The 26,825-nt window shown below is 39.1% G+C and overlaps 1 protein-coding gene across 1 annotated transcript in view; it reads right to left on the reverse strand.

Annotated features, from left to right (window-relative positions):
- gramd1bb (GRAM domain containing 1Bb) overlaps positions 1-26,825 on the reverse strand; it is a 105,389-nt gene that overhangs the window by 14,342 nt on the left and 64,222 nt on the right. The window contains exons 4-8 of the mRNA XM_084717194.1: positions 19,841-20,051; positions 15,421-15,441; positions 12,540-12,563; positions 9,053-9,073; positions 7,245-7,268 (exon numbers count right to left, since the gene is read on the reverse strand). Of these exons, the coding sequence (XP_084573320.1) occupies positions 7,245-7,268; positions 9,053-9,073; positions 12,540-12,563; positions 15,421-15,441; positions 19,841-20,051 (301 nt within the window). The remainder of the gene's footprint in view (positions 1-7,244; positions 7,269-9,052; positions 9,074-12,539; positions 12,564-15,420; positions 15,442-19,840; positions 20,052-26,825) is intronic.

The following is a 26,825-nucleotide window of genomic DNA, read 5'->3' on the forward strand; positions in this document are numbered from 1 at the left end:
TCGTCATGCTCTCTGACTCGCTCACTCAACAAGTGTTGTCTCCGTCACACAGCCCGAGCTGTTTGTTTCCACGAGCATGTGAGATATAACCTTGTTAAAACCACCCACAGGTCTGATCAGGATGACTGGTTTACTCTCATCACAGCAGGATTTCATTCTGTGGGTGATTTTGACAGGCGCTGGGAATGGATGTATAGTGAATGGCAAGCAGAGGTGTGTGGCTTGAGTTATCTTTACGGCTGCATCATTAATGATACAAAGTGATTTAAAAGCGCAATTCCAAAAAACATCAGCCCGCTGCACATCATTCAATACACATGCTGCTGTGACTATGAGCATCTCTGATGAGTCACATTCTCAGATTTGCATTACAGAGCAACATGTGTCAAACAATGAGACTATTGTTTAGTGACAAGGGGAAGGACAACTGATGAAACCTCAAATGTAAACAAAACTGTGGTTTGACTGACCTGGTCAAACAAACTTTTCAGAACTGAAAAGGGTACTGTATCTCAGTGAGCAGTCGCCAGGATTTCTCTTTTTGCCCTTTTTTCAACCGACTAAAATGTAGTTACAACATTAACACATCAGAAAACACAAATTTGTTTTATCATTTTGATAATTTGTTCAGTTATAGGTTGACATATAACACATTATAAGTTGAGATAATATTTATTAGTGTGAAGGTGTTTCAAATTCATATTTCATTTGTAGGTGAAATGTGGCCTACACAAAGATGTAAGTCCAATGCATTTAATCTTTCATATAAAATGCCACAAAAACAAACTAAATACACTGTGTGCTACCAATGAGAAGCGTCCAGGAAGAAAATCATGCTTCCTGCTGTAGCTTAATGCACATGCCAAGCACAGTTAAAGCTTATAAGGATATATGCACCGGGACATATTATAAAGAGCCACAAATAAATGCAATTACACAAGAAAATTTGGTGGATGAGTGGCTTAAACACAGGTGTTTCATCCAGTTAACTGGGGTTTGAGTCCTGTGTGTGGTAAGTGTTTTTTTTTTGGCTATCAATTATGAAAATTAGTGACGCTGAGCTATTAATTGCACATTTCAGAGGATGAAGAGTGTCACTGTTGCAAATCCTTGTGAAATTTGGTCTAAATGTGAGTGTTCAATCAACACCTTCAAATAGCAGGTTCCCTCCACCAACCTGTCAAGTTACAGTTTACATTCAAGGCTGTCCAGACTCATTAAAATATGTGTAGTGAAGATTTTGAAGGAGCTTTATAAAAGAGCTTTATATAGATACATAGTGTATTTTAAGCAAAATTGAAGCTATTCCAGTGACCTTTGACATAAAATGTCATCACCTCATCATTTTATCCTGTTAGATATTTTTGTGACCTTTTGTCATGATTAGCATATGAATTCTTCTGTTACAGTCACAGTGACCTTCACCTTCAAATACCTATTTCTAATCAGTTAATTTTTGAGTTGATGTAGATGTTTGTACTAAATTTAAAGGAGTTGCGTCCTGATGTTCCTGAGATACTGTCTTGACAAGAATGGAGCGAACATGAAGTCACAGTGACCTCTGAGCTCCAAAATTTAATCAGTTCATCAATGAGTCCAAGTGGTCATCAGTTTTGTCTAGGCGTTCTTGAGATATCACGTCTGCGAGAATGGAACAGACAACCCGAACACATAATGCCTCCACGCCGGCGGCTGTTTTCAGGTTGTCCGAACTTAAATTTTTGAACCTATTCTGAATCTTTTAACTGGTGAACCATAGTTGCCTTTTAAATGGAAAAATGCTCACTGGGAAACAACATACTGACACTTTCCTTTGCATGGCTTCAGCAGACTTGATTATTTACAGAGAAAAGCGATGGTGTATAAATTCTCCAAATGTGTGCCAGAGTGAGAGCTCTCACTGTCTGTACCAGATGCTTTCCTTCAACAGGAAAGCTTCAGGAAACAATAGCTGCCAATACAGTACACACAAGACGTATACAGAGACAATAGAAAAATGTATTCGTTTGGATCACTGCTGGTGGGAAAAGAACAGCTTGTTCACATTTAAATATCACAGCATGTGCCCCCATTGTAAAACAAAGATTGGGAAATACTGAAATACTGTTTGTTACTGTTAGGAGTATCAGTTTAGGCTTCTACTTGGCATTGAGAAAAGTGTGACGATGAGAAAAACTGCTGAGAAAGCCCTTACTAATTGCCTGGAATTTAATTCATCCGTGACTACAAACAACGAAACGCACCTACACTGTTCATACATCAAGTCACTCACTTATAACCTGAAGAACACACCGAACAACAGGCCCCTATGAGCTCTGGGAGAACTCACGCAGCTATGAGTCATACTCAGACCAGTTGTTTTCTTTAGTAGTGGGAAATTACCAAAGAATGCTTACAGCAGTGCACAATAAAGCGTTTCCCCTCTCTTGTGACTTTGCCTCAAAAAGAGCTCAATAATCTTTTCTCTAAAGCCCAACATTTTTTAACTTCTCATCGTTTGTTCACTCCAGTCCTTTTGGTTTTCAGCTTACAAGTGTAGGTAAACTTACAGCAGGGATCTCCTCTGAGTCACACTCGGGGTCCTGAAGGTCTGAGGCAGCCCATCCCCACTCCCAACCCCACTCCCCTCTAGACGGACCCTGCAGAAGCCACCCTGCCAACGCCTCATCCAGCTCCAGCACGGCCTCCCAGTCTGCCATCGTGCAATCCTCATCATACAATTCCATATTTCACAGCGCCAGATCCTTTTTGGCGCCTGGATGGAAGTAAATTTTCCAAAACGGAGGCCTCAGTGGGCTCCTCTGAGGTTGGACGTCTTGTGAGTTATAGTCGGTTTGGAAAATAAGAGTAGACAGAGCTTGTGAGTCCAGTGGTTTGGAAGCTGCAGTGTATCCGCCCCCTGTTTTGGTTGTTCAGTTCAGTTCAGTGTAGAGCGGTGGACACGGCACACTCCAGCCACATGATCCTTGTCTCGCTCTGTCCTTCTCTGGCTCTCCCTCTCTTCCTTTCACACAGGGAGAGTTACGGCCATTGCCCTCTAGTAACCTCCAGCCAACAAGTCCTTTATTATCATGCCAGTAGCTTTTTCCTTTTTTCTCTCCACTTACTCCTCCTAGTAAGTGTGTGAGCTGAGTGTGTGTGTGTGGTGCTGTCCAGGTCTGAGTGTCTTGTAATTACCTAGTTTACGACCAGCAAAGAATGAAGAAAGTTTCCTCTGTGGAAAAGAGGACTAATGCAAACAAAGGCATCAGAGGCTACAGTAAGAATTAAGAAAAAAGACAAAGAAATGATTGTTTTCAGTCTGCTGAAATGTGTGTCGAGTCCTTGCTATCCGACCAAGTGATTGAGTTACAGGGAACAGATGTGAGCATAACCTCCAGTTACCTCCGCCTGCAAAACAACACCATCAATCTTGACAGGGTCTGCACTGGGTTTTCAGTCCAGAGCTTAAAACAGAGGGTGAAGTCAAGTGGCTCGACCAACATACTGTAAATATTTCTTTGTCTGGTTCTTTTGATCATTAATCTTATGAATGAAAAGCTTCTGAAATCCAAAATAATAGTCCCAAAAGCTCTGGGACATGGTAGTAATTTATGGATATGAAGGATTGTCTAAGTTATGCTTTGACCTCAGAGACCTTCACACTTGCTTTACATTGGGAGACTCTTAGTGTCCGGAGGTACAGAAGAGATATCCTCGGAGAAATTCCAAAAAACACTCACTGAGAGTTACCCGAATTTATTGTTTCTTCACAGGTAGCATGATTCTGGGGTGCTATATAAAACTGTATAATATGCAATGATGGTATGATGGTGCCTACATCCAGACAAACATGCTGCACCAAAATCTTCTTCAACATCAGATTTGTGTTCAAATAAGACCAACCTGGGCTCATTCTTTTCTTCATCACAATGAAGACTGACCAGGTTTTCCACATCAGTGATGATTTGAAGGTATTGAAAGTATGAAGGTATGTCCTGCCTTGGCATTGGGGTCATTCATATACACCCTGTGTTACTCTTACCATGCAAAGCTTGCCGGTCCTGTTTTAGTACCCTTTGCATGTCCTCCCACTGTTCTTAACTAAAAATATTTCAAGACTCAAGAAGGTGGGCATAGTGATGCAAGTCCCAGTGTTACTATAGCTTGCAGCTCATTGACTCCTGCTGGATGAAGCAAATGTGCAGCCCACATTTGTACACTGGAATTCAGCCATGTCTTCCTCTGCTGTTTTGCCCAATAGCCACTTTATCCAGACAATCTTCGGCGGCAGACGTCTTTGGAAACAGTGCTAATCATTCATACACAGCTCTAAAAAGGCCCTGTCGAGAATGCCTTCACATCATGTGGATGAAATTTCTGTGGAATGAGTAGTTCATCTGCTAAAAATTGCTATCAGAACAAATCGTCCTTCTAAATGACTTGTTATTGTGGCATCCACGCTAAGAGTCGACCTTTATAACACACTCATTCGATTCATTTGCTCCAATAAATGAGGCAAAGAAAGAGGCCATTGTTGACTGATACAGCATCCAGGTGACAGTATGAGACTTAAGATGTGGTGGGACAGCGGATACACGGTGATCATGGTTTTGGTTAACTATTAACTTGCTGGCTAAACAGTAGGGGATGGAAGAGACTGGTACTGTGCCCCATTGTGACGTTTTAGTGTCGTAAAGGGAGTGAGGGTTCGCAGTGTGTTTATTGATTCTGTTAACAACAATAATTCCACTATGCTGGTGTTTCTTTGAAGGAAAGTCAAATGAACTATGTGGGCATGTGTATCAGTCCGAGAGAAGCAGGCCTCACGTATGCTCCAGCTGCATTGATCCATGCAAATTCACTGTCTAAAGCACTAATCTCCTTATCTGTGCTCTGTTTGTCAGTGTTGCTAACTTCCTGTAGCCTGTGGAGATGGTTGCCACAGAAGCATTGTGACAAACTTGTGTAGATGCAAAGCAAATGACCAGGTGCTGTCAGAGGGCTTTTTGAAGAAAGATGGCCACTGTGAGCATCTCTAACAGGCTCAGAACTCACATTAGGACGGGTGGATTTTTAATCACTGTGGGTTCAGTGCCATGGGAGGTCATCATTGCCATGTAGAGGTGCACACATACACACATGTACACACGCACGCACACACGCACGCACGCACACACATACACACACCGTCCCACATGCAGGAACACAAAGTCACACCTAACTGAAGTGGACATATTTCACTTAGTGATTGAGCTTCAGAATTTATTATACGAGTAAGGATGAGTGTGCAAGATGTCAGGACACAGTCCTAATGCAGAGAGGACCGCATTTTAAAAGGTAAATTCACCACTATTCACACCGCCAACTCCACACAGCTCAAAAACATCATCTATCTACACAAGCTATTTGGTTTGATCTTTAGCTTTTATTTCTTCAAAACCTATGTCAGTGTGGTTTGATGATTATATTTATTTTTAAAACTACTTGTACTGGAATCAGGTGAAATATCCACCTGTTTTAAAGAATAAGGCTGGTACTGACTATGAGATATCTCTCATACTGTCAACAAATCACACAAACAGACCAAAACCAATCTCCTGATTAGGGCTGGGTATCATTTAAAAAATTACAATGCTAGTACCAATACCAGTACCCTTAAAGTGATACTGATACCAAAAGACTACTTCAATGCTTGCAGTAATTGGGTGCGCACAAAACCATATAAATTATATATATATATAATTTTTTCTAGATCTGGGTACAAAAAGGACTGAATGCAGGTAAAACTGACTGGAGAAATTACAATATGACTTGGTACTCAGTTATTTGAATCAATACCTACAAGGTATTGAGTATGTATACCCAGCCCTACTCTTGATCCTCTCTGGCTCTCCTACTTTAACTCATCCCCCAGCGCTCTGGCTCCTACTGAAGACATAAATTTACAAACGGACATATATGGTTTAATTTTTAGGAATAATTATATTTTTTAAGAAGCTGAGCACTGTAGTTATGAGCAAATTGGGGTAAACAGTGTATTTGTTGTGGACTACTTTCAGCTGTGGGTTAATGCATGTTACTGTGGACTGGCCCAGGGGTTCTCAACCTTTTGTAACTTAAGGCGCACTTTTGATCAAATGACTGCTTGTATAGTTTTGCTCGCAGCCAATCTTCATAAAGAAGAACATTTTAAAAACTATCAAATGAAGTACTCCATTAGCATCAGTATCATGTTAAGGAGACCGGCGTTGGTACTGGTATCCTTAATTTTTTTTAAATGATACCCAGATTGATGATTTTGGGCTTTCTGTGGGATTTGTTGGAAAAATATAAAATCAACAGCTTTATCCTTAAAGACAGCAAGACTCTGGGGCTAAGTAGAAGCCAATCTAAGTTGGAGGTATATAAAATTGGTTTTGTTTTTTGCAGTATATTGGATGATGGTCCTGGTATCTTGCACACTGTGCTGATAGCCAGCTGTATGTTATCTGTAAACATGACATTTGCATCTGTTAGACATTGAAAGTGTAAAAGTCAGAGCAACATCAACTCTAGGTTGTTACTTGTGATATTCCCTTCTAGATAGCAGGTAAGTAGAGGTAGTGTGAGTGGTTTATTATAGCTGAATGCATTAGAGAAGTATATAAACAATATCTGGACTTTTTGGAGCAAACCTCTTTTGACTCAACATTTTCCTTTTACTTTGTGCTTTCTTTTGATTGTCATACCTGGACCCTAAAGCCTAAATGTCCCAGTGTCCATGTTTATTAGGACACAGAAAGTCAGGCTGCAGGGAAACATGCCATGTCCTAAAGCACCATGCTCCATTCCCCTGTTGTTCAAAGGCATTCAAGGCTCGTCCAGAGGCCCTTCTGATAGTTTGTTGATTTGTTTAGTACAGTGAGTAACTCAGTGGGCTTGTTACCACCTGTTGCATGCCAGGATTAGAAGTGTGAGTGGTGACAGGCCTCTAGGTCTCTTAGATGTGGTCAAAGGCAAATCCAGATCTCTCTTACTGTCAATACTTCAAAATTATAGAGCTTTAGTTAGACAAACATTTAAGACATCTTTATGCAAACATGTCACAATGACTTCCTCCAACAAGTGGCTTTGCTGTTAGGTGGTAACAATGCTGACTGAAGTCAATGGAATGAGAAACAGGCAGGAGGGAAATTATCATTCCACCGGAGTGAGAACCAAAATACAGAGCAAGAGAGACAGAAAGATATCCAGGGTTGCACAAGAATACAAGTCATGCTTACTCTCAGGATGTGTTGTCTTTCATGCTGGGGAGAGAGGGGAAGAGTGTATACACAGGGAATAAAAAAAAGAAATAAAACAACATAAAATGGGAAAAAGTCCAATAAAGACACTAGGGTTTCACACTGAGAGGCGTTAAGTCCAACAGTCTCATTCTTGCTCTCTTGGTGGGCTTAATTAACACAACAGGCACCTTTTCTGCGTAAAAATTGGTTGAAAATACAAACCCCAATTCCGAAAATGTTGGGATGTTGTGTAAAGCATAAATTAAAACAGAATCCAATTATTCACTGCAAACTTTTCAACCTTCAACCATTTAATGTTCAAACTGATCTTTTTTTCTAAATATAAACTCATTCTGAACGTAATGTGCATTTTGTGCTTCATAATGCACCACATATTTTCAATAGGAGACAGAACTGCAGGCAGGTGAGTTTAGTCCTCAAAGTCTTTTACTGCAAAGCCACTCCATTGAAACACATGCATAATGTGTCTTGGTGCTGCCTCGCTGTAATAAGCAGGGACAAACAAATGTAAAATCTGTGTCTAACTTTCAGCATTAATATGGCCTTCACAGATGTGACAGACAGCCATGATGCCTTGGGCAGTAACACCCCCCCATACCATCATAAATGCTGTCTTCTGAAGTTAGCAATCTGGAAGGTTCTTCTCCTCTTTAGCCTGGAGGTCACAACATCCGTGATTTGCAAAAACAATTTGAAATGTGGACTCGTCAGTCCACTGCACACTTTTCGTCAGTCCATTTCAGATGAAACTGAGCCCAGAGAAGTCAGTAACATTTCTGGATGTTGTTGATACACAGCTTTTGCTTTGCATGGAAGAGTCTTAGCTTGCATTTGTAGATGCAGCAACAAATTGTGTTCTGGAGCCCATGTAGTATCCTTTATACAATTATGTGGTTTTTAATGCAGTGCCATCCAAGGGCAGTTAATGCTGATTTTCGGCCTTGCCCTTTTCCCCTTTCTCTGGATTCTGAACTTTTCAAGGATGCCCCTTTCAGACCCAATCATGATACTGTCATCTGTAACCAATTATCCTGTTAACTGGTGAAATATCCAAACAGGTGTTTTTTAAACATTCCACAACCTTCCCAGTCCTTTATTGCCCCTGTCCTACCATTTATGAAATGTGTTAGCGGCATCAAATTCAGAATAAGTGTATACTTACAAAACCAGTACCAGTTTGAACATTAACCGTTTCTTTGAACTATATTTAGCCGAATATAAGCCAAAAAGGATTTGCAAATCATTGCATTCTGTTTTCATTTATGTTTTACACAGCATTCAGAATTTTTGGAATTGACATTTGTAATTATCGAGAGGTTGTTCAACAACTGACCACATGGAACAGCATTGTAGAGTGGCCAGAAATTATGTTAGCATACCATCTTGTGGCACAACATAAAACTGCAACACTCTGGCTTTGTTAAGTCTATACTCTGTGCATTGTGAAGTTTGGTCAAATAATTAGTGTCATATTTAAAGTCTTTCTGTAGTTTTCCCATTCCCATGATTCCCTGAATCAAAAAGGTCCACCTGTTGCTTTTTTAAGCCCATGCTAATCCCTGCCTGGAGGACCAGAAACCCACACTGGTGATTTGGTGCTCCAGTAAACAGGGTCAAGGACGGCAACCTCTCATCTCGTAAGCAGAACCCGCCACTAAAATTACTCCTTGAGACTTCCAGGAGTCACTCACATGATGTTAACTCACACCAGCACACATATACACCCACAGAGGACTTACAAAATCAACTTAATATAATGTAAATAAAAACAAGGTGTGACTTACGTTGTACCAGCTTTGGCTCTTCTGTGGAGAGACAAAAAGAGACAGAGGAAGTATTTAAAAGTGTGAAACTTGAACAAACTGAAGGCATACTGAGGGTCATACTGTAGTGCACACTGCTTCCTGCCAGGAGTGACAGGAAGTTCTCAACAAGGTCTAGAAGCCAGAAATCATCAGTTTGTTTCAGCTGTGATTTTAAAATCAAATCAAAATGTTGAAATAAATACAGTGAAATTCTCTTTCAGTTCGATCAACTCGACACCCAAATAAAACTGATATTTACAGAATGACACAAAGTCCTCTGATTCAAACATTTATTGATCAAACAAATACAGTGATCTTTCAAAATAAAAGTATTTTATGGGGAAAATCTGCATCTTATATTGGCAGAACTGAAAGTAATTTCACTCCAAACCTGGCATATACTGCATTAGTACATTACATAGACTGTTGAAATACGAGTACTGCATTTTTATTTAACATTCATGCTAGGGATGTCACAATACATGGAATATTGCAATAAAAAATGCAACTGTACTGTACTGTACTATGACAATATCTACCACGATATTACACGGTCAATTATTTTATTTTACTATTTTTTATTTATTTTAGAAAAACACTGCTACTGACTGCTACATTGTTTTTGTTTTATTGCACAGGTGTAAAGTAATGTAACTTTCATTGCCGAAGACAGTTGCACATTTTTCGCATATGCCCACACATGGCTACTTTAATTTTATTTTGTAAAATAAAACTAATTTTATATAAAAAAGGCTATACACGTCAGATTTGCTAACTAATTAAGAGCATTTTCATCATATTTTAAACATAAAAAATCATGGTTTTTGTCCATAAATCATGAACTATAATATGTCCATCTCTCAAATCATTTAGATCTATTAAATCATTTAAATCATTTAGTCACCTATAATTTATCTGAAAGTTGTTCCATCAAACAATTATTTTTTTTAAAAATTCTAAAAATAGCATTTTTGAATAATATACAACAGTTCAACAGTTCAGAACCATTCAAAAAAGAGCAAGTTATAACGACTGGCTGACATATTGTCGTTTATGATTTTGTTTTTTCTATTATTAACAACAAATTGATTCTGTTGCAGCAGTTCAACAGCAGAGGGCAGCAGAGATATCTCTTAGTCATGACTATGACATTATAACATTTTCCAGTCACATGAAACACACTTTCTGCTCTAACAGTCTAAGAGCAAAAGTCCCAGAGGGGAAACATGCAGGTGTTCATTCAGAGGGTGAAACAAGAAGGAAGGTATTCAGGGGGAGAAGAGGGAGAATAGAGGGGTAAAAAGTGATATCCAGTGTCTGATTCCAGTGGTATAATAAATAAAAGCACCAAATTGAAATAAATCCCAAACTGGCAACAATATCTGATTTTTCCTAATTTAGATACCTTTTTACGATGTGAAGTTTCATAGCAAGACCACTGTTACATTACTGTAGAGTGTATAACTTCAGAAATGTGATTATTATAATATAACTGAAGATTAAGAGAGAATTTATTTCAAACATTTTACATTATATAATATTATTTATTTTGATGTGGCAGATCGTCAGCTTTACCGATGTCAACACAATTTGCCTCACCAGCTGAGTTCATTGCACATTTCTCTTTTAAAAACCAGAAATAAGTTAAATTTCTCTTTTGCGCCCCGGGTGTCTGGGTTTTGCCTGTGTCTGACGGGGTTGGGTGGTTATCTGGTGTGCGTGGCGTCAGCAGGCAGTGAGCTACAGTGGCAGGCCTGAGGCCTGGCTGTGACGACAGCTGTGCTAATGTGGGCTAATCTGATTTGAAGGTGACAGAGACATGGGAGGGGAATTACTGTGAGGCCACTGTCTGGATAAGGTGTACGTATGCCATTGTGTTTGACTCTGTGTGACGGCTAGTGAGTGGTGAGATTTATTATGACAGCATTGTTTATACAGAGAGACTATTTATTGTGACTGTACACATGGAGGGAGACAGACAGATAGAGAGACGATCCAACAGTTAAATCAAGTTTTGCATGAGACTCCCCTGTGATTTAGTGACTTACTCTGAACCATATTATTATTATAACTGGTTTAAATGTCACCATATATGTGGCTGCAGAACACTGAAATGTGAACTTTTTCACTGGATAAAGAGCTTTAACAGACTTAATAGGAACTAAATTTTGAGTAATGTCTTCCTTTTGGACTTCTGTCATTAAAGCAATAGTTTGAATTATTTAGAGTTGGTTTGTATGAGGTATTTATTGATAGTCAATGCATTACCTATGCTGCTTAATATGCTTTGGAGAAGCAAAGTGGAATATAGCAATATATTGCTCTAGACAGGGTAAGCAACAGCTATTTTAGCCACTTAAAAAAGGTCTACCTAAAAAAGTCAACATCAGTTTAAGTATATGCTATAATTACAATATTTTAAAACACTTAACCTCGCCATTAGACAACCTTTTCTGACACAGCTACTATATGAGCCAAGTATCTCTCTCCCTCCAAACCAGCCAAACGTTTAATTTTACCTTGCAGAACACAGGAGTTCATGTTCTACTGCTGCCTCAATCTGTTAGTTTGTTTGTGTTATTGTGTGACTAAAACACAGAAATAACACAATAACACAAACAAACTAACCGATTTCAGCGGTGGTAGACAAGCAGCTCCCATCTTCTGCGAGGTAAAATTACTGATTTCGCCCATGGAGTCTGGCTGGTTTCAAGAGAGTGATATTTTGCTTAAGTAGTGGCGATTTTCCAGCACAAAACACTGTCTGATGACAAGGTAGGTGATTTTTTTTTTGGGGGGGAGCCTTCTTTAAGACAGCTAAAACCTTTTGCTGACCCTGTCCACAGCAGTTTATTGCCTATCTTCCTGCACTGGAACTTCTCTATGCGTCTCCAAACTGGGGGTGTGCAGACCACCATCAACTGTAGGTAAGTACGTAAGTACCTCATACGACCTCAATTCAAAAAATGTGAACTGTCCCTTTAAATGAAAAGGTTAATTTGGGGCCAAATCAGCCCAGAGATTGAAATTTCAAAAATGTCTTTCTCATGATGGCCAGCAGGCCCTTTAAAATACTTCTGTGGCTGTCTTGTTATTACAAGTTAATCAGCAAAACTGTTGGAAAGTACTCACACAGGTAATTAACAGTGCAAGTGATACAAATACAAGGGTGGCATCAGTTTTGAGATTTAAAAAAAAGAAATCTGTTTACAACAGGCTTTATTTAATGCAGAATCTCCAATATAGAGACATTTTAAAAGAAAACTATATTTCACACAGTTCACGAATCATTGTCCTTTCACATTAATTCAGGGGATGGAAAGCATGGGAAAGGACACGAGGGACTGAAACTATCAAAGGGGATCCTACAGTCGCACAGCTACAGAGGAAGTGGAGGGCCGGGGGACTTAATGGGGGCCAGCAGGGATTGTCAATGGGTCAAATGAAAACAAGAAGAAATGCTTACTTTAATCAGGTTTAGTCTGTCATACTGAAAGAAAATTAAAGAGAAAACAAAACGTTAACCAAAGCAGTGAGCAACATGAACACAGAAAGAAATAGAAAATGAGAGAAGAAGAAGCTGAGGTCCAATGTGAACTCTGAACTACATAACTGCCGTTACACTGCAGTTGTTTTCAGATGTCTGATGCTGACAATGTAATTAAATTTGCTTGTATGTTACATGAGAAGCCTGATTGATTATTGTTGTGTCATTGTCACTATTATCGTCATATGGCCCCTGCTGCAGAGAGGTCCTTTCGCTGAATGCTCTCTTTTATTTGGATTGCATTAGGGCTGGGGTGATCAAGCTCACGTTGATGGGACAACCTCACGCCATGGCCAGGGTCATGTGACCGCTGCTGACCGCAGAGAGGCTCACATGGGGGGGTTGCACTAGTGTTGGGGGGGTGGAGGAGCGGGGCTTGCACTGTGGATATGTGTGTGTGTGTGTGTGTGTGTGTGTGTGTGTGAAACAGATTGTGCAACTACACAGCACGAAGTAGAGCGTCAGGAGGCTCCTAGTTACACCAAGGTTTTTAATGTTAAAGGTACATAACTCACTGGTTATGAAACAGGCTCAATTTATTACTGATGCCTCAATATGACTTACATAGACAAACAAGACCATCAGTGAGAAGACTGGCTATTTCTATATGGTTATTCTTAAAGGGACAGTTCATCCCCAAATCAAAAATACATATTTTCCTGTAGTGCTATTTATCCATCTAATGTTTACAGAGTGAATGGAACTGCTAACAAGTTCTGTGGATTTAAAAGACAGAGAGACAGGATTTTTCAAACAAATTTTTGGTGCTTATATTTTGTGGTTATCATGGTGAAAAAAACTATTGCTTTTGTCCACAGAAACCTCCAAAATCAAAAAAATTTGAAAATTCCTTGTATTATCTTTAACTAAAACTAAAACAAGGTGTGAAAAAAAACATTTAACTAAAATATGAAAACAAAACTAACTGAAACAATATTGCATACTTACAAAATTGAAATAAAATTAATAAAAATATAATTAAATTAACTAAAAAAAAAGAAGAACAAATCTGTAGACTCTAAAGTCATGAGAAAGCATTGGTGCATATGTATATTGAGTCTACATGACTGAGGCAACTGCTTTCACAGTGCTGTGTTTGTATTATAATACCTGTTCTGAACCTCATCAGGTTGCCCCTGACTAATACCACCCATTCTATAACAAAGAAGGGAAAAAAATACCAAAATTATACTGAAAAAAAATGTTATGTTGAATTTACTTAAGTTTATTAAGTGGTTGCATAATATAAATGTATTTAAACACAAATATATATATTTTTAGTTAAGTGTACTTATTATTTTTCAGTATTTTCAGATCCATTTATAATTTTAGCTCAACTATTCTTTTACTCAATTCTAAACTTAAATTCATTTACATTCACATCAATTTAATAGCTTTATTTCATGTGCAGTCTGTATCTGCACATGAAATTAAATTAAGTCTGCACATGCTCAGACAACAGAATAGGAGGAAATTCCACTGTATGTATTATTTTCTACTGACTTTTAGTTGAGTGAAATCAACTTGTTTTAACCGAGGGCAATACATTTAAAAAAATTAACTTTAAAAGAGTCAATAACACATTAAAAATCTATTAAACCACCCCAGATTAAAACATCATCATTTACATGGGTTCAGAATATTTATTCAGTGTAATAAAAACAAAAATGAAACTAACCTTTTTTAAATTATGCAAACTAAACTGAGATGAACAAACCACCTCTGGGAATTAACTGACACTAAACTTAACTGAAAATAAATATCAAACCTAAAAAAAACCCTAAACTTAATAATAAAATTTATGAAAAATACCAAACTATAGTAACTTTTTCACACCAACATCCCGTTTCTTGTCTCCCTCTGTCTGACTGTCCCATTTCTGCCTGTGTCTGTTAAATTTTCACACAAATGAGACCCTAAATACTGACACTCAGCAAAAGTCTGACAAGTAGCAAACTGGATGGATCAACACGGGCGATGCACTAAAACGTGACACCAGCCTGCAGTGCATTCACAGAAAGGGGGGAGAGGAGATTTTGGGCTCGTGATGGGGTTCCTCTCATGTGGCAACAGAGGGGCTGCTCAAATAATGACGTCGTCCTGGAGCTCTGGACCAGGATGCTGGCAGGATTTTTAAGAGTTTATCCCTCTGCAGCCAGGCAGTTACACAGCACGACAGATATAAAGCTCTCATTACCAAAATGTAACAGCGGGATAAGTTTGTAAAGAGAGGGAAGGGACGTGGACCAAAGCAGAAAAAAAGGGAGAGGAAAGGAGAGAGGGATTCAGACACTTATTTGTGACATTTTTATTAGGAATTTGTACCAGAAACGTTCATTTGTAGAATTTGACAAAATCTCGAAAAATAAGGGTGGATTTCTCAATTAATAAGCATGTGTTTGGTATTTATAAAATTTATTTTCTTTGATTTGTCTGCATTTGAATAGCAAAAAGAGAATATTCTGATCCTGACAGTGAATACTTGAAATGGTAATCAGGAATTTGCTACATTGCATATCACCAGAAAGGGAAAGAAAGGAAAGGACAGGAGAGGAGAGGAAGTGAGTGTGGTTATGAGGGGTTGTCTGTTTTAAGAAATGTCCATCTGCTATGATCGTGGGTGCAGATGGGGCTTGTAAGGGTTGCAGTGTGCACACACAGGAACAAGCTGGGTTCAGGGTGAAGCATTGCAAACAGGGTCTCGGACATTTCCACAGAGCAGCTCACAAGACAAGGAGTGGGGCAGAGGGGAAGGTGGGCACAGAGATATCTGAAGAACAGAAAAAAGAGTAATGCTTACTTTGGAAAGTCGCTTGTGAGACTAGCATGCAATCAGGAGAAGAACAAAGAAAAATCAGAGAGAAAAAAAATGAAAATAAAAAGAAATCAACTGCAAGAAGAAACAGCTGAAAGTACAAACAGAAGAGCTGAACAGTCATTATCAGATGGCACACATTATCATATGGCATGTAGCAGCAGCAGCAGAGAGAGAGAGAGAAGGCGTGCACACTGTGTGGTGGAGACAAACGATGATGAAAGAAAAAAAAAGAGACAAAAACAACAAAGTGATTGAAAACAGATGAGGACAGAATGAGAAGGTAAATGAGGACGGGAGTGACATGGCTTATTTCTAACATTTTGGAAGCTCACATGAGTGCTGAGCGTACAAAACATTAAAGCCACATGCTCCTTCTGTGAAACAACCTGAGAGATTCGATCCATCACTGAGTTCAATCGTGAAGCGGAGATGCAGATGAAGGGGAGGACAGCAATTACAACACCTCAACAACTTTTCTGTTTTCAGTCTTTTTCTATCAAGAGCTTGGGACATCAACAGAGGGACCTATTCCGGTTCTGGACTTATGTATTAAGAGTCTGTAGCAACCACTTTAAAGACAAAGAGCTGAGACAGGTATGTCTGAAAAGCAACAAATCTCTATTTAGTAACCAGGAAACACAACACAGCAAAACTCTGTTGATAACAATAATTTCTCCAACTAGTTATTAAAGGACAGGTTCACATTTTTTCAAGTCAGCCTTAAAGTGGAAATAGACAAATTTTTTTTAACTTTAACTTATCATTATGAAGTAAATATTGATTGCACACTGCAATGGTTATAGGACTGTGGGATAATGACACCATCTGCATTTTGTTTTTTTCCATCATAAGTGTCGCTTTCGTCTGTCTGCCACTGGGCACAATTCTGGGTGGAAATTTTAGAGCTGTACGAAACCTCATTACTGCTATACCGTGGCCATGTGATGCCTGCCGTGGGAAATTTATTTTCAATCTCATGTTTAGATCAGTGCCTTGACTCGATAATACATCTATGAATCAGTGCTGTCCCACACAGGTCAAGGAACACGGCCTCTGTTTGGCTGACAAATCAGAAAAATAGCCACTGATTGGTCGACAGACTCTGCCCAAGACATCTTGAGATTGCCAGCCAACAACATGCTAACAACAACAACAGCTGTTTTCAGCACTGAAAAATGGATAAATAACTGCAGAAGACATTCATCGTTGGATTATCATTAGGGGTTAATTTTACCATGTCTCCCAAAGAAACGCTGTAGTTCAAGGCTGGATTATAAAGCTTCTGTAAAGGGATATAAATGCATCAGAGCTGACGTTGTAAAGGTACAATGTTAGCATTTAGCATTAGCTTTATATTAGCCTTCACTGCTCAGCTTACTTCGGGACTAACCCTTTCCTGCAGCTGGGAAATAACAGACAAAACGTTTCTGGGTCTTGAGCGTCTGCAGAATTTATTGACTGACACACTGTAAGCTGGACTGAATATTTACAGCCGGTTTCTGCTCTGCTTTGAGCAGTACTGGCCGTCTGCTCCTCACTCTCTATCACTTGCACACCACAGTGCCATATTCCTTAAAAGAGTTACGTTTATGAGAGTATGCTTTAATAAAATCCAATAAAACATAATTATTAAGGCAGTCACAGTAAACCACCATCTCGTGGGAGTATGTTGCTCTGTCACCGTGGTAAAAAAGCCACTGCCCTGGGAAGATTATGTCTCCATTTTAGATTAAACTAATGAATAAAAATTATGCCTTTTCTCCTAATGTTTTCATGTGACATTAACCTCCACCCTGACTCCAACCCCTGCTGTAGTTACTTGTTTGTATGAGGCACAACACGTTAAAGTTATCCAAACCACGTCATTACTACGCAATGCACATCATTACAATAGCTTTCAGTTCACCTCTTTAGTGAGCATGCATCTTTCCTCTCTCTAATTCCCTAAGTGGCGTTGGAGTTAGGCTCTGAGGAAACGGAAAGCGAGGGGAGTTGAGAGTTTCCACTTTAAGACAGGCTTGAAAAATGGGAAACTATCCTTGAAAACCAAACACACCCTTCTTTAAAAACCTTAGCCCATGTCTTTACATAGTGTGTACTGGAGAGTTGCAGGGATGATCATCTAACATGTTAACAAACCAAGAGTCCAAAACAAAACCAACACAACATCAAAACACCTCTACAGAGGCAACAAATACGCCACTAGTTCAGGAAGGACATGGTGTGTAGCACACAGTTATAGTTAGAATGGTAAGCTTTTAATAAGGTGCATAAAGTAACATTCTGACCACTAGCATGTCTTCTTGACTTTGATGTTGTAGTGCTTTGATGAAAACATGCTGTTTGGTAATTCATGCATCTTATTTAAAGCTTAACCATAACTGTGAACACCGTACAATATCCCTGCAGACCCTGTTTAACTGTACTGTCTGCTGAATCACCGGTTTGAGCTCAGAGTTGGCTGATGCACAAGATTTCTTCACCCGTTTTGACCTCTAACTCCCGTTTCAGTCACAAAAACATCCCAATAGTGAATCAGTATATGACTCAATGACTAACGCTCTCACTCCAGCATTTCAATATTGGACTGTCCTGTCTATCATTTTTTTGCAGTTTTAGGAAAAGGAAAGGGAGTGTAAAAAGACTAGGGAGTATATGGGATGTAAAAATGAAAGGCTGGAATGGAGAGGAGGGTGCAGTCTCTCCTGATGGGGGAGAGTGATAGCTGCAGCTCACTAGTTACATATCAGTGTGTACAATAATCAATAACCAATCACAACGAGTACGTCACTGCGCTGGGAAAAAGGAATACAGCTGGGCCAACTCTGATGGGTTTATGCAGTCACAGTTTATGATTGGCTACACACATGACAGCAAGAGGTGCCATATCAACCCGACTAAAGTATCATAAAGTCATTATGATGCCGCTATGATCACTATAAAGTCATTATAAAACATCAAAGAACAGCACTCTGCTGCTAACCTCATGTCGCTGTTGTCTAATTGATTTGTTTCTACTTTACACAAAAAAGGGATAGTAGGTTGTATAGCTCTTTAACATGCACTGTTATACTTATGGTTTCCTTCTGTATTAGAATTAAAGGGATAGTTTGGATTTTTTGAAGTGAAGTTGTATTAGCTACAATAGATGGTGGTCGACACACCTCCAGCTTGGAGAAGCAGCAGAAGCACTGGTGTCACTAAGCAATGAACTGCTGTGGACAGGGTCAGGGTGTTAGACACCTAAAATAAATCAGTATTAGTTTAAGTGTATACTATATATTTTAGAATATTTTTGATGCTTTATCTTGCTGCCAGAGGCCCTTTTCTGACTGGAAGGCACTGTTAGACAAGCTAAATATCACTTTCTCAACTGGCAAAAACAGTAATATTATCTCGCAGAACATAGGAGTTGACGGTCTACCACTGCCTTGAATGGTAATTTTGTTTGAATTATTGTGTGACTTCGCTGTCATAGACGCTTACTTTGAATAGACTGAAGTCACTCAATAACACAAACAAACAACTCCAATGTTCTGAGCAGTAAAATTACTGATTTTGCCAATGGAGTCTGGTTAAAAGAGAGAGAGCAATATTTTGCTTATATAACAGTGGTTTCCCTTCAGAAAAAGCTGTCTGATGACAAGATCAGGGTCAAAAATATTCTAAATAGTTGTTTTTTTAAAGTGTGTTTTGCTGCTGACCTTGTCCACAGCTGTACATTGCTTAGCTTCCCTGCTGGTACTCCTCTTTGCTTCTCCAAACTGGGGGCGTGTCGGCTGCCATCTGTAGTTAATACACTGAATATGGATAAGTATCTCATACTGCCCTACTTCAAATAATCCGAACTATCCCTTTAAACTGAATGTAGTATGTTCTTTAACTTTTAGAAATATAGATGTAAGCTTGTGAGGTTTGCTGTGCAATTATGTTTGTCAGAGAAGCTGTAAAAAGCATGCTGTATTTCTAAAAATTAAATATATCTGCCTAGTCATCGCATGCAACAATATGTCATAATGTTTTTATGCTTAGGGTCGGAGACGACTCGCAGTTTCAAATTAGTGTCTTAAGCCTTAACCTGACCCATCTAACCTTAATCCATGTGTGTGAAATTGGCAGCTTGCGTCCCACAGTGAAGCCTTTCACAACAGCTATTCTGTGAAAATGTCAGAACAGCTTTGTGAGGCACAAAGTGCTGTATGATTGTTGTCTACCAGGAATCTCTACTCACAGTGCCAACTCTTTTCAGTGGAAAGGACACACTGTTGAGCACTGAGAACTTAATGTGTTTCAGTGCAGAGAGCTAGATACTAAATATGTTTTAAACTATAGAGGTGTACCACACTTCAAACCTTCATTTCTATCAAACAGGGGAAAAACAGAGCATTTCCTGGTGACTCACCTTTGAGTTCTTTCCCCCACTTCTTGCTGACTGCAGGGAGTATGTTCTCTGGACAACCTGCTCAGGCGTGGAGGGGGACTTGTCGGAGGAGTGGTCTGAACCCTTCTCGACCATATTCTCACCCTCCTGGCTCTGTGGTGTGGGAGAGCGTGAGCGTTTACGCAGGACTGGTGAGCAGGCAGGTGTGCTCTTGTTTGAGTTACTGGCAGTGCTGAAAGAAAAGAGAAAGAAAGAGGGATGAGAACATCATCAATACATTCACTCTAATGTTATCTCAAATGTCAAGAAACAGCATAATCTAGACTTGCATCATAGAAATCACACAAATACGTCTTCAATATATCAATATAAACACCCTGCAAGGTGGCACTCTTAGTTTACAGATCACTGTGGACAGCAGGACAGCACCTGCACTGTTTCCTCAAGCTTACATCATTTGAGGCTTAGCAGGCTTGAAGCACCATGTGCTAACCTGGCTAATAAGAGCTAAGCTAATACAGGAAACCAACAACAACAACAACAACAACAGCAGCAGTGAGGGAAAAAATGTAGTGAGACACCGGCACACATGACCTGAGGATTTTCTCACTAATGCCGCACTACAAAAGCAACAAGGAAATCAATATGTTTGTTTTTGAGCCCATTACCAATTTGATCAAGAAATGTACTGAGTCTGGAAAAACATCCAGCTCATATCGTCTGGACCCTGACATTTATTGAGCTGTTTACTTCAAACCTCGTGAAATATGAGGCCTTACTATAATTAAGGGTCTTTTCCCCTGAAATAGTAAAACTGTTCGCATGGCTGTAGCAAAGCCACTCTGGAAGACATAACAAGGATTAAATGATCAGAGACACAATGCCAGGGGGAATGGATCATTCTAGCTACTTAAGCAGGCTTGTAACATTTGGGTCGCACTTCATTTTACATACAACAATAAGATGTAATAAGCTGTACTTTGTATCAAATTAGACAAAAACATATGTCCTTCATTTGACAGTATTAGACCCTTTACTGAACCGTTTTTAGATTATATTAGAGACTAATTTGGGACACATTACAACAGAAATGTACTGTAAACTGAAGTGTATTATTTCCTCCTTTTAGACCCCTATTAGACTTTACTAGAGGGTAATTAGGGGCACATTACAACAGAACTGTACTTTAAAATAAAGTGAGATCACATATCTGCTACTTCTATCTGCCACAATTAAAAACACTGTGTGAACCAGATCTACCAAGTAAAGAGCAAAATTGTCTGCACAGATGTACTGTAATACTATTAGCAGATAAAATTCTGCCAAAAAATTAATTTCATGGGACCAGCTAAAGAATGTGTCTGTTGCAATGTCTGCTTAATTACCCCCTAATTAGCCACTAGTATAGTCTAATCCAACAGTGGGAAATAATGCACTTTAGTTTACAGTACAGTTCTGCTGTAATGTGTCCCTAATTACTAATTAGTTTAAAAATAGATGTAACACTTGTTATGTCTTACAGGTGTACTGTAAAATCAAGTGAGGCCAACATATCAAACTGAGGTACGTATTGACCTTAACATGGGGATTTGCTTTAATGCCTCCACTAACAGCTCTCCAGCCAAGTGGATGGACTGTTGTCTTAAGACAGGTAGTCCCTGTCCTCCCATTGCACACAAAGTTCCTATCAGGTATCCTCTGTGATCCAGCACTAGACACTCACTTCTCTTACACATGCACGCACACACACACATCAGTGGCTCAGCAAGAAGCCTTCTCCTCACGGTGACAGAAGCTAACAAAAGGCTCTGTAAGTGATCTGTGTGGCAGGGCGCCCGCCAGGCACAGTGACTTGACATGGCGTTATGCAAGCCATTACGTCACTGCCAGCCAATGGCTGCTGTTAGCGGCCATGAATTACTGATCTACTGTTACATTCGGGACTTCAGAGCAGCTTAGAGCAATGAATCATAGAGGACAGCGTTGACAGCTTCTGTCCCACTGTCAGGGTGTGCTGCACCAGTAGCTGTTTGATTTTAAAAGGCAAGGACAACACAAAGCCTGCACATCTGGTTAATGCAGGGGGATAGATAATGCACGTCTGGTATATTATGGTACCTCTGACATCAATTTATATGATTACCAAATGGTCTGCTGTTCAGTGGATGATCATTTTAACCGTAGTGTACATTGTGTTCTCTGCACTGACTACTGATTATTCCCTGCGTACCCGATTATGAGTAAATTTGCAGGGAAGTCTTTCTTTGAATGATGTTAATTGTTGGACATTTATTATTTGAAGGATACATCAAACACCACCACATCCCAGTGGCAGGCGAAAGGCAGACGACTCCTTCCATGTTCCTATTTCGCCTTTATTATGATATCTTAGGCACACCTTTTCATCTATTCTATACAACAGGTGGCCTATGGCATCCATCAGGGTATGAAATCTGAGTACAAATGCTCTCTATGATGGTAAAAAGCAGAGTACATTGATATTCAGCATGTTAAACTCTGTCTGAGCCAGGAGACTGTCTGGTTTACACACACATGCAATACACATACAAGCTGGTGGAAATGGGGAAGGCTATGTAAAAATATCAGTATCCTTTTTCTCCACGTTGTTGTTAACATCAGTGTCACACAATTGAACCAGACACGGGTTTTTCCCACAAAATTGTTTAGCAGATCCTAATTTTGTTAACAGATGACATCCTTAACAACATCCACAATAATAATTGAGTTTATGGTAACTGTTGTGCGAAACAGTACCCGTGCTTTTCCCTTAACGATTAATGTTTTATTTCATATGTGTATTCATTTTTTATGATACAAGCGGAGGTGGACTCTATTTCAGGCATGGTGGCCTGCCTCCACTATGACACACTGCTATTTCCATAGAAACAAATTAGATACACACTGGAAACAAAGTTTGAGAGCTGTTAATATTACTACTACTACTAACTACTACTAATACTGAGTCTATTTTTTATTGTTGGCCACATATATGTGATGTTGCAAAAAGAGATGCTTCATGACTCACACAAAAGGAGGTACAATAACTAAATCGGGCTACATTGTCTTTTGATTGCGCTGCAACTCATGTAATCAGAGTACTAGATTAAACAACTGATTTTACACAGCTTTGAGGGCAGCACAGTGGGTGTAGTGTGAGAGCATTTAGGGAACTCTGAATCTGCCTGTGTTGATGTGGGACAAGAGGTTTTGTGGGTGATGCATCAGTAACAATCAAACAGAACAATGCAATTCAGTTGTAACTTGGCCATAGATGTCCATCTGTCCTGATGATGATGTAATTATACATGCAGTTTGTTGCTATAGTATGAATGACCGACATTTAGTAGTGGCATGGTCACATCCTCTCCATGTACCCACTGGTAGAGGCCCTTCAGTTCTGTTGTCTGGTATCACTGAACTGTTTCTTACACTGGACCACAGTTCTCTTCAGGTCAGTGCAACACATTAAAAAATGGGTTACGTTATGTTACGTCTCACCCAAGGACACCAGTTTACTCTTGAGAGCTTCTTTTTGGGCTATTCTTGTCCATCTAAAATTAAAAAACAAAAATAAGCCCATGGAGGGACATTTTGTGTACTGTAAAGTACATTTTTCACTGATGTGACAGACATATAATGGGGTGTCATGAGGGAACGTGCATTTGTAAATCCAGCATAGAAGTACAAAAACGTTTCTTTACTATCCTGAATTAAAGGTGCTGTTACTTAAGACAGAAACAAGCCAGTAAAAATGCCCTGGTGGTGCTGCTTAAAAACACTTGCTCACCACTGCAGAGACCCAGAGTTAAAACTAGTTAAAAACTACTGGCAATTATCCCAGGTGGGAAGCAGGTGAGAGATTGTGACTTGAATTACAAGAAAAAAAAGGAAAAAAATTAACTTCTACATCAGTAAATCAGAAATGAAGACTCATTTTTATAGACGCTTTTCTCTAACTTTCTTGTATTCTTTAATTCTTAGCTATTGAGCTATTACACTTTACTTTATCATTGACATTGCACTTAGGTTTTGCACTGATTTGTGTATTTTTAAGTTTTATCGCATGAATTAGTTTTAGTTTTAATCCTTGGTATTTTATGTATGGTTTTTAATTATCCATTGTTTTTAAGTGTCCTTCCTCTTTCATTCCTTATGGCTGCCTGTTTATTCATTTATTGCTGGGTATTTTATTGTTATGTTTTATGTGTAAAGCACTTTATTCTTATTATTAGCTGAATAATTTAAGATAATACTCTTTCTAAGGCTCATATAAGGACCGTAAAGAAGTGAAGTTGCTTTAAAATAGCTGCTTCTGCCTGTGTGCTTGCCCCATGTGCATCTTGATTCAGAGAGGTGACAACACAGCATGTGGTAATTAGGCTCAAAGCTGATCATCAGTAAGTTCTGCACGTTGTTGACAGGTGGCATTGTCTACCGGGACAGGGTCCAAACTGACAAGAGGATCAACATTTCTCAGGAGCGGAGAACAGAGCATCTCAGATCATCTTGCTACATGGTAGTTGTGTCAATATGTTGTGTTATATGTGAAAACAATATATGGGCGTATGATCATTATATTAAAATGATGCATAAGATCTATTTAGAGAACAGTTACAGTTCTTTTTGAGTTTGAACTTGGGACTGCTGGATCTCTTTGCAAACGCCCAAGGTCTTCCACAACCTCCCATCTATACCAGGAGCAGTTGAACAGGCCAGCCGACAGAGATCTGGTGATAACTGCATTATAGATGGAAACATTTTATCACAGACATACTGCACACACTGCTTCTGACGCTCAAGTAACTGCATCATCCACCACTGCATGTTTTCCTGCATACACCATATAAGCACCACTCAAACATGAAAAAACACACAAACCGTTTAAAGAGACAGAGATAGCATCATTATACTGTACATTGTGCCAGCGCTGCTCTCTTCCATGTCATATCCAGGCTTGGATAATGATGTCTCATTTAGCTTTCATCACATGCTCAGAAATATTCACATCCTCCTCACACACTGTAGGTCAGGGTGGATAGGTGCAAGATTCGGTGAGGTTGAGGTTCAGTGAGAGGTTAAATCCAAGACCCATTAGGTCATAATTATATAACTAAAAAGCTGAAATCTTTTGATCATACTATTATTATTATTATTATTATTGTTACTGTTATTTTCACATAGATTTAAAGAGATAGTTCACCCCTAAATAAAAAAAACAAAACAAAACAAAAAATGAGGTGTCTTGTGGTAAGAAAAGTTATTTAAAGGTTGTCTGAGGAACAACACCTCTTACGATTGAGAACTGTGGTTGGGTAGCAAAGCCCAAACTGAAAAAAACACAAGAAAAACAAAACTGTGTTCCATGAAACAAAACATTAGCAAGATGATCATCCCTCATACATTTCCCTCCGCGCAGTAAACGACAGGATTTAATCTGCTACAGGAACCCCCGCTTGTTGTTTTTAGCACATGAGGAATTCACGGATCACCTCGCCCTTACAGATACATGGCGGTAAACAATAGGGACACGGCTCCATCATCAGCAAATGGATGACTAAGCCCGATATCAGCCATTCATACAACAGTTTGCTCTTTGAACCAGCAGGGTGGTGTGGACAGAGTGAACACGCAGCTGACGCTCGCCTGCAGAGGAGCAGACAAAAGCATCTATCACAGCTGCTTTGTTAGTAATGAGACAAAACACTGAGAGTTTGACATAAAGCAAGACTACCTGCCAGCCAGGGCTTTATCTGTGGACTGTAACGCTCGGGGGAAATAAATGAAAAGGTGCATTGACTTCTGTAGAATAGACACAGCTGTTGCTACCTGGACAGTGGCTGTCTATTACTGCTAACATATGACACATTAGTCTTTTCTGATCCCATGAAGGACAACCTGCCTTGGGGTGTAACAATAATGAAAAACACACTGTTCTCTTTGATTTAAAAACTCTTATTGGAATCAAATATAGCAATCAAACAGGTTGAGTCAGTGATGGGCACACACACTTCACTAGTGTTTTCAGCACCGCTCACATGAACTATCAAGCTGTAAGGCTGCATTGATTAAGTGGTCTGAAGACTTCACTGATGTACTGTAGACAGAGAGCTGACAAACAATTTAACAATTAAAAAGCCATTTCACTCTGAGCACCGCCCACACAACTACGAAGCTCAAACAAAGCTCAGCTTAGAATGAATATCACTATAGCAACAGTGAACAGAGAGAGTGTGGTTTAAATATTCAGAGTGTGTGACTAAATATACTTCAGCAGCTCTGCTGTTAGAGATGCCGTCTGAGCGGGAAACACAGCAGGGAGGCAAAGTGACAGATGATGCATTGCGGCCCGTCAGGGCTTCGTTTTTGCACGTTTTATGTCCGATTTCTGAACTTATTCACATACAAATATCGAAAAAACAAATAGATGTTAATATTTTATTCAACCTTTCTATACTTGTGGATTCATTCTGTAATATTTATATTGTTTATTTATAAAAGCATGAACTAATTTAGCATGACTGAATCAATTCAATGAATTATAGAAATAAATAAATTAATACAAAGTAACGGAAAATGTAATATTGCATTTTAAATAATACCAGCAATGCTCTGTGGTATATAGCATTAACCTCAAATTAAACTGATAGAAAACAATAACTGAAGACCTTTATGTAAGCTAATGCTAAGTCATTTAGCTAAGAAAAATGCAAAACATTGCGGGGTTACGGAGGGTAAATTATGGCTGAAGAATTTTGAAGAAATATCTCAGTTGCAATTACTTCCACCGAAACTGCACTTGTGAAATCATTTGCGATATTAGTGGAGCAGATCATTTTACACAGCATTATTTTTATTTTCACTGAAAAAATTGTAATGGTAAAATAATTGTGATGTGATTTTTGCAGGGATCTTTACCAAACAAATACTTTTTCCATTTACATTGGTGGGATATATTCTGTAGGCCAGGACATTTCTGCAGAACGAC

This window comes from Lutjanus erythropterus, chromosome 4 (assembly GCF_056507025.1).
Source record: "Lutjanus erythropterus isolate fLutEry1 chromosome 4, fLutEry1.hap2, whole genome shotgun sequence".
Taxonomy (NCBI): domain Eukaryota; kingdom Metazoa; phylum Chordata; class Actinopteri; order Lutjaniformes; family Lutjanidae; genus Lutjanus; species Lutjanus erythropterus.